Below are 9,838 nucleotides of genomic sequence, written 5' to 3'. Positions count from 1 at the left end.
TATGTATATATATATACATATATGTATATATATATATATATATATATATATATATACATATATGTATTTACTTATTTAACATTTTTAAAATATATTTTTGTATTTCTTTCAATTTTAACAAGTATATCTGCCTATTAACTAACTCACCTAAGAAGATTATTATTAACACATTGTGAAAACTTTTGTAATACTATATCATCTAAGGCCTAATTATTACCTCTGGTTTTTGAATACATATCAAGACATACATATTGTCCAACCTCCAATTTTAGAATAAAGATTCCTAGTTCAAATGCTAAATTAATACCAGTCCAATTTCATTCCAAATAATTCCCATCGCATCACCATGTACCTGTACAGTACTCGGTGAAAAGAAGCATACATACATGGCTTAAGGCCCTGTCCATACTATCAAATTTCATTTGACAAAAACATGTGACATGCCTAAATATGGTCATGATCACATCACATCATGACCATATATACTGTAGGCACATCATGACTCTATATGGACATACAACAGTTTTCCGTCAAAGAAAATTTGATAGTGTGGAGCGTTATGCTCTGTCCACACTAATAATGTTAATCTAAGTTATTGTATAATAACTATACTAAATGTTATTATCATCATCATGTCCATATATGGCACGTTTAACACCACCAATACCATGGTCAAATCTTTTCAGTGAATGATGTTAAAATTTTAACTTAAAATCTGCCACTGTATATGTAAATATATAATAGTCATAGCTAAATGGTAAATGGCTCTGTACTTGCATAGCGCTTATTACAGAACAAATATCTAAAAAAGGGTTGACGTATTTCTGAACATAAATATAATTTATTACAAGGAATAATTTGTACTTTTTAAAAGGACATCATCACGCAACTAAATGTATACTTATTTTAAGCGTATATATTTTTTAATCGGTGAAGGGTAGAATTGATGTATCATTCTACATGTATTATCCATTGAAAAGATGGTAAATAAATAATTGGAACAAGCAAGCCCTTGGGTTGGTTGAGAGTACTATCATTTCAAGTTGACAGCTAGATCTGTCATAAAATGCGCTCCATAATTCAAATACGTAAATGCCAACGAGCAGGGCTTTCTCAAATTCACCATTGCCGTAGGCCACTATTGATGCTCGGCAAATATTGGGTGAAGCAGAGGGGTAGGTCGACCGACATCAAGAATGTTGCATGTGTATAACAGATACAAAGATAGAATTAGAGCATCTTAATTTCACCAATAGAAAATCTCTTTAGAAAGATAAATTTGTACTGCAAGTTTAAATGTTAGAGTTGAAGGGGTCATACAAATAAAAGCAAGCTGACAAAAATCTATGAATTAAAGAACATTTAGTTATAAATAGTAAGTAATGATAATAATTGTACTAGTAATATTGATATTGCCATATCTAAAAGTGTATAATTCATATTTATAGCACACAAAAACAAATTATCTAACAATTAATTTTAATTGATACTTTGATTAATATAATAAAAATATTTATTCAATTCAATTAATTGTATTCTGAATGATGTTATGTGATAAATTTTTTATTTTCTAACATGTGTTTTATTCATTCTAAATACAAAAAATAATGCAGTTGATATGAAATTACTAAAGTGACTATATTCTAACTTTTATTGGTCATTCTATAGATCTGAAGACACTTCAGAGTTGGATTCCAAAATCATGACGCCTGTGATATTAATCGTGTTCGTCATTGGCTTGGTTGTCCATGCTAGGCAGGTCGAGTCCACATCCAAACTGGATTTCCTGTGGAAACTTGAGGTTAGGACAAAATAATTACATGAAATTACATGTATAATACATACACACATTACTTTTGGATGCTAGTACAGTAATGAAAAAAATACAAAAGCCATTAAATTCGAATATAATTTTTCCTAGTATATTAAAACAAGATTTCAAATTCTCTATACAGGCAACAGAAGAAAAGGAAGAAACAGAAAAATTGCAAGCTTATAATAAACGTCTCTTACATAATATCTTGCCATCCTTTGTCGCGGAACATTTCTTGAAGAATGATGCTAACGACATGGACCTGTATTATCGAGATTGCGAACATGTTAGCGTCATGTTTGCCTCCATCGTAAACTTCTCAGATTTCTATGTTGAACTTGAAGCTAATAACGAGGGCGTTGAATGCTTGCGACTACTTAATGAGATTATTGCTGATTTTGATGAGGTACAAAAAAAAACTGCATACATGATATTATATATTCCTTGATTAAAAAGCTTGAAAAAAGAAGATACAGTATTAGATAAATAAATGAAATATAAACCGATGATAATTTATAAAATGTTCTGTTCAATTGAGCTGAGTTAAATTGAGTTCAAGCCACATCAGTGTAACAATTTGTGACTATAAATTGATGTAGGTTAGCCATATAACCTTCTGGTACAATTTCCAGTGGAATCTGAAAAAAAAGGAAAACATTTTGAGGACCCTTCGGGAACTTTAGATTTTAGATTAATTAATATTGTCTGGCTTTTTTATTTAACCAACTTGTGTGTGATTTTATTTTAATTGTAAATTTTATTTATGTTTGATTAGACCAATTAACATTATACAGACAAATAAAACATGAGAGAATACTGTACATATAAATATATAAATTAAGTTTTGTAATAAAATAATTTTTTAGGTACTTTAATAAACAAATTTTAAAAAGTGAAAATATAAATAATATTTAATTGAGAAATTTAAGCAGGAGCTTATAAGCATGATTGACATAAAACTTGATAACTTTTTAAAATTACTTTTTATTCAAACAGATCAGTGGAGAGGAGAGCTTTTGGCGTGTGGAGAAAATCAAAACGATAGGCAGTATATACATGGCAGCGTCTGGTCTGACAAAAGAAACGGTTGACATGAAAGGTCATGCTCATGTTGTTGACCTTGCTGATTTTGCATTTCGTGTCATGAGCCAACTCAAGTTTGTCAACGAACACTCCTTTAATAACTTCAAGATGAGAATAGGTGAGGCAACACCTTAATTATTTTATCTTAATATTATATATTAAGTTCTCTTCTCATTGTCATGGAACGACTTACCCAATTTCATAAGGTCATCTGCATCTTTGGCCCTTTTTAAATTTACACTTAAATCTCATCTTCTTTCACAATTCTAATCTTTCTTTGTTTTTGTTTTTTTCTTTCTTTTGTCTTGACACTGGGTTTGAGAGTGCGTAGAGACACTACACTGTATTATGCACTATAGAAATGGAAGACCATTATTCCCTGTTCATTGTACAAATGTCTATGGAAAATAACACAATTATATACAATGATAAATTTATCAAAAATTATCTAGTCAAAATTAGTTTACTTTTGAAAGGAGTTCTGGAATTAAAATTTCTATTAAAAATGACCTTGGTGGTAAGATATTCAACAAGTTTGCTTAGTATAGTAGTGAAGATCCGAGCATTGCAAAGTGGGTCACCAATCACTAGTAATAGTGTTACTCAAATTACAGTGAGTTTAAGGAAATTACTGAAATTTCCTAAGTATCCGAAGGCTTGCATTATGACATTCGTAGTAGAAAGTCAGTGTGAAAGACTAAAACAATTTCTTGAACCGATTCCAGTTAATAGTTATGGTTTTGATATGGTTTGTTAATGCAATCTTCCAAGGACATTTATATGCACAGGCAAGTCTGATCCTGAAATGATATCTCAACTAAGTACTGAAGTTGATTCATCTGTTGTAAACGTAAACATTATTCAAATTCCTATTTGCAATAAATCAAACCTGGATTAATCTTCATAATTTTTAGTAATGTCTTGCAACTTGTATAATAGCATATCTTCTACTTATTCACTCGGTCCTACCTTCATCTATGTGTGCTACACAAAATAACATTACAGTATTATTATTTAAATTTCAGTTCTTGTATCTACAGTATTGACATGGGGGAGAGGCTGGTGGGAGGACATAATTAGAATATGTGAGCACTACTTTGGGGATGGGGTGACTTGAGAGCAATGTTGTATATACTCTGCTTGCTTTTTTTAGTTGGAATACATGGGGAACAAACTTTCCTTGCTTTACAGATGCACCCTCCCCCACGCCCCTTTAGATATGTTAATGCTTGTAAAATTATCCTTATTGTTTAAAATTAATTTTATATATTTTGATATATATTGTAATACTTAATAAAACATAGTAATTACCATTATTATTATGATTCTTCATATAAATTAAAATTATAATTTCCTAAATTTTAGGTCTGAATGTGGGTCCAGTTGTTGCTGGTGTTATTGGAGCCCGCAAGCCGCAGTATGATATCTGGGGAAACACAGTAAATGTATCCAGCCGTATGGAAAGCACAAACATCACACAAAAGATACAAGTTACGCAAGATATGAAGGACATTCTAAGCACTAAAGGTTACAAGCTTGAATGTAGGGGAAAGGTGAAAGTCAAAGGTAAAGGCGAGATGACAACATACTTCTTAGAGGAGCCACCACCTGATAAGATGGATTTATTAACCAAGTACAACCCATAGTATCCACAGTCTAGGTGTTACTATATAAATGCAATATCATTAGAAGTTTATAAAAATACAGATATATAATGTACAGTAATAGCATTTATTAAAATGTAAAGTATGTTATATAGACAAAATAGTTAATTCAACAATTAAGTTTAGTTATTGTTATTGAAATCAGTCAGTAATTTAACTGCCAAAAATCTGGATATTGGCAGAAAAAGGTAAAATTTTAAAAGAGCCAGTAATCATATTTGTTCATCAGATATAAACCTCACTTTAAAAGTAATAATTATAATAAGTGTAATTTATTAAATTACCTGACTGATAGTCAGCCATCCTGTCAATCAATCAGTTAATCAGTTGACAAATCAATCAATCAGCTGACAATCAATCAGTCAGTCAATTTTCAGTCAATCAGTTGATTATGCAGTAGACCATTATCAGTTAATCAACCAATCACTCACTTGACAAGCTAAGCCTGTTTTTTTTTCAGTGACCAGCACTAATCTCTGGTTTCCATAATATCCATAGGCCCTAAGCCCCTTTACCCCAAAAACAAAATTTACGACAGCGTAGTGTAGAATTAGCAAGGATGTGCCTGCTACTTCAAATAAAAATGTTGTCCATGATCTCTGTACTACCTGTTTATAAAGTCATTTTATTGCATTATTTAGCATCTTTGTGTTTGTTTTCTTACACTTAATAACCTGGTGAGTGCAAACATTGTTATCGTCCATACAGTGGCGGTGCCAGGGGGGTCAGGGGGGCTTAAGCCCCCACCGGACAGGTCAAGGCCCCCCCCCCCAGCCGCCACTGCGTCCATATATCTATGATTGCATATATCCATATATCAAAATTATGTGTATAAGAATAATTTAAGTGTGATTTTTAGTGTAAAGTGAAACAATAGAAATCTTTTCGAGGATCCGTTTTTATATGTATAGTTTGTGCTTATTTCCAAAACCAAGTACTTACAGTCTTTGCAATGGTATAAGTTATTACTTAAGATTATTTTGCTATGATTTATAAATTTTCTTGTTTTATATTTTGATAATTATGTATCATATATGAATGATGTCTCCTTATCTGCAGCACAATTCATCATGCCAATAGTATTGTAGTCTTCAAAAACAAACAAAATATTTTTTTTTATTATTCTCTTGGTAAATAACGCCATAAATGCTTTAGCTCTTAAGTATGTTGATTTTGATGTGTTTTTAACATAGATGAAACATTATGGATTATCATATCTGATTTTTTTTTTAAATTAATTTAAATGAAAATAAATTTATAATGGTTTATAATATGATGCTGATGATGACTATAATGATTATTAGTTGATGAAGAGAACATGATTTTAATGTAATCGCTGTGGTGAGACGACGATAAATCTTTTTGAAGCAGATGTAATTTTTTATAATTGCCTTGAGATAAACCTATTACCGACACTAGGAATTTGGCAGGGCTTGGCCCTCTTGCAGGGCTAAGGCAGAGCTTGCTAAGCTGCTTGAGTTTATGCCTTGAAATACATTTAAAAAACTTCATTTCCAAGAGTAGATTTTCTAACATTGATTTGAATTACAGCCTTGATCTATAACCTTTTTTACCAGAGCTGTATTTTCAGTCTCCAGTTACTGTAGTTAATTTAAAGATGTTGTCCCCTGGAAACGACAAAAAAATCATAAAAAGTAATTTTGAAATTACCTTACTCATTTTGCAGTAACGTACAAATTATTATTTAAACATAGAAATTATTTAATTTTAAAAAAAGTGCACCCTGACTTTTAAAATGGATAATTATAATATTAATAAAGATAATAAAACACTTCCAGTGACTGGAAGTGTTTCTATCATTTTTCATTGTAAAATGATAGGTAACATTTTTTAAATACTTCAAAATTGGCAAGTTAATTTAAAAAATGTTTATTATTTTTTTTGGTATTTTGCAAGGGACAATACATCTTTAAATCAAACATTCATATTGTCATTCATTCAAATTATTCTTCTTTCACATAAAATACATTCATGATATCCATTCATGTTCATTATTAATTCATGATTTCTGTAAGACGTTTTGTAAATATTTACAGTACTAATACTTTGTTGAACAGATTAACACAATTTTTCAAATTCAAATAATCCCTATAAATTAACTTATTTGTGGTTTATTTACAGTATTATAGTGTGTATAGGAAAATACAACTGCATTTCAAACAATAGTTTCTGGACTGTAAAGGTTATATTTGCATCTGTAAAAGTGTAGACAATAATTACATTATTTAGTTACATCTGTAAAATTCAGTGAAAAATAATCATTATATTAAAATTAAGCCTATCCGATAACTATTTTTGAACAATATTTATAATAAAGTTAAAGATTAAAATCTTGAAAAAGTAATTTTTAAAAACTATCACTGCTTGTTAAAAAGTATATATAATTCTGTAACCACATTTTTATTTTTGTATATGTCTTTTTGTGGGGATATTTTTGTAAAATCATAGAAAATTTTATGTAGAACCCATTAAAGACAAGTTATTCACTGTAAATACAACTGTATGATTATGGAATGAGTTCACGTATTCCCATTTGTAAAATGACTCCTTATAGCATCAAAAAGAAGACACAAAAGGTTGAAAATCTTGAGTGCAGGAGGAAGAACTGCAAATTATAGCATACAATCATGGAGGAAAGACAGTGATAGCTCCAGAATATGTTCAACAGGGGTCTCAAACAAAGAGGCACCTCTGGTGAAAATTGTACTTTTGATCACAATATTTAACTTTGGATGGGCAAATTAATACTTTAAATTCAACAAACTTAATTGGTGCCCCTCTCACTGGTGGCACCAGTGAGGGGTCAGGGTAAAAAATTTCCAAACCAGACAGGCCAGAACCTCCCATCACAAAGAGGTTGTGGACCACAAATACTAATCTGCTTATACCATTACATTATTTTGATTGCCAATCCCTAATATTGTTGTCTAAAAGCACAACTTTGGGCCATACTAAGCCATAAAGACTCCCCTCCTGAACCCAAGAATTTTTTTTCTGGACCAGACTGGGCTCTAGCCGATGCCTTGGTTCAGACCCTTTGTCAGACCCCCTGTCTCCAACCCCATGAACTATTATTGATTACTACTTTTTACAAGTGCAGATCGATTTCTTTTTGATCTGTGAAAAAGTAAACCTTAAGCATGTGCATGTAAATTGATCAATGCAAGTTATATTAGAAAACGCATTATATTTGTACAGTATTAATAGATATTGCAATAAAATATGTTTTAACTACTTTCTAATGATGGTAAAATGTACAGCATTGCTTGACGAGTAAAACCAGTCACTCGTCACAAAAATCGATTTTGAGTTATTAATACAGGGTTAAAGTGTAAAATAGGAGCTACAAAATGGTAAAAAAATCATTCAAATCTGACATTTCCTTATGAAGTTACAAGCATTTAAGCATACAGCTGTTTAAAGAACAATATATGAGAAATCAGCCTTCAAAGTTTATGATTTCAGGCATTTCTCATGCAGAAACTATTACAAAATCATTAAAAAGTGTTGTTTTAACATTGTAATTGGGAAAAATAACAGCACAGCATGGTGTATAGATACATAAACCTTAGTTTATTGAAATAAAATAGATTTTTAAAAATTTTACATTCTAGCATGTTTTTGCTATTTTCTCTGAAACACAATTTGTGACGAGTGACTGGTTTAGCTTGTCTTTGCCACAAATATTGCTTTGTTGTACATAAAAATAAGAATTCTGAAATAGATATATCCTGTTCACTAAGTTGTTTAAAACCTTTAGGCCAAAAAAATTACATTCTAAAATGCCAAAAAAATATAGTTATTACTCATTCATCAGACATAGTTGGTAGGCCTACTCTACACTTAAAAAAAAGATAATTTAGATGTAGATACAAAAAAGTATGAAAATATCGAAAAAAGCAAAACCTAAATCTGTTCATTGTTAGGTTTACATGTAGCAGTTAGATTTATTTAATTTATTGAAATTTGTATATTTCAGCATTTCCTTAGGTACTTCTGGTAAAATTTTTTGTGTGCTAGAGCCAAAAAAATTAATAAAAATCTCATTTGATGCCTTTTAAATTTAACCTTATTTTCTGTTCTTTACAGGTAATTTTTTTTTACATTGCATATATTGGCTTGTAGGCCGGCTATTGTACCTTGTGTACCAATACTAAATCATGTATAAAATAGATTAAATGTCACAGAATAATAAAAGTAAACCGATAATGAACCTGGTTGTAAAATATCAAATATATAAATTAAAATTGTACTATTTATTCCTTGTGATTGTTGTTCTTGTCAATCAGGGAAAACGATATCGTGAATATATATTTTTGTTTTAATGGGGCTAAAACAGGTTTTCATTTAGTGAAAAACAAGATCAGTGTTTGTTGAATTTTATACAAGTGTGCTATAATTTCTGACAGCATTAAGTTATTTTTCTAGGAACCATTATGTTTATAATTAGCAAATTTATGTATAGTCGAAATGCAGATTGTCATTGAGGTTGGAAACATTTCATCTATCTGAAAAGGGTATGCAAGATAGATGTATAGTAGTCCTGTAGAAAGTGAATACTGTAATAAACAAAATCTGCTTGGTTTATGTCTGTTGGTTCATTTCCATTTTTTCCTTAAGCATAATATTTAGAAGTGGGATAAAAAGTGATTATTTGATACACATTAAATCTTTTTTTACACAGTCTTTTTTAAATATAACCTGTTTTTAATGTATAAATAATTTCACCACTTTTTTTGCCTACTCTATCTATAGTATCTTCAGTCCGAGTATAATTCAGTATAATTATATACAAAACAGTAAACACAGTTGGAGTTGATGATAATTATGAGGATAACAACGGTGGTGACGACAATGGCGATATGGGGTGCCATACTCAACAGAAGTCTATGCAGGGCTATGTTAGAATAAAAATGTAATTGCAAATTTCCATGTCTAATTTATCAAAATTGATAATCTAATCTAATTTATCAAAATTGATGATAATTATGAGGATAACAACGGTGGTGACGACAATGGCGATATGGGGTGCCATACTCAACAGAAGTCTATGCAGGGCTATGTTAGAATAAAAATGTAATTGCAAAATTCCATGTCTAATTTATCAAAACTCAATTTCTTAATCAAAACGTAGATCTAATTTTCGTAGTTCTATGTTTTCAAAAACGTAGTTCTGATTTGACAAAACATAGGTCAGTTTGATTTTGTCCAACTAACATGTCTAATTGTTTTAAAACGTAAATTCATCCCATTACTG

The 9,838-nt window shown here is 30.3% G+C and overlaps 1 protein-coding gene across 1 annotated transcript in view; it reads left to right on the top strand.

Moving 5' to 3' along the window:
- Window positions 1–4,925, top strand: part of LOC117125272 (adenylate cyclase type 5-like) — a gene marked incomplete at its 5' end in the record, with an annotated part of 40,631 nt that extends 35,706 nt beyond the window's left edge. The window contains 4 exon segments of the mRNA XM_033271746.1: window positions 1,669–1,801; window positions 1,956–2,219; window positions 2,810–3,014; window positions 4,262–4,925. Coding sequence (XP_033127637.1) covers window positions 1,669–1,801; window positions 1,956–2,219; window positions 2,810–3,014; window positions 4,262–4,542 — 883 coding nt within the window.
- Between the last annotated feature and the right edge of the window lie 4,913 nt (window positions 4,926–9,838).

The sequence above is a fragment of the Anneissia japonica genome, unplaced genomic scaffold (assembly GCF_011630105.1).
Source record: "Anneissia japonica isolate Jap-2015-1 unplaced genomic scaffold, ASM1163010v1 scaffold466_len1169948_cov191, whole genome shotgun sequence".
NCBI classification, from domain to species: Eukaryota; Metazoa; Echinodermata; class Crinoidea; order Comatulida; family Comatulidae; genus Anneissia; species Anneissia japonica.
Note: the sequence above shows the minus strand (reverse complement) of the source record. Positions and strands in the feature narration are given on the sequence as shown.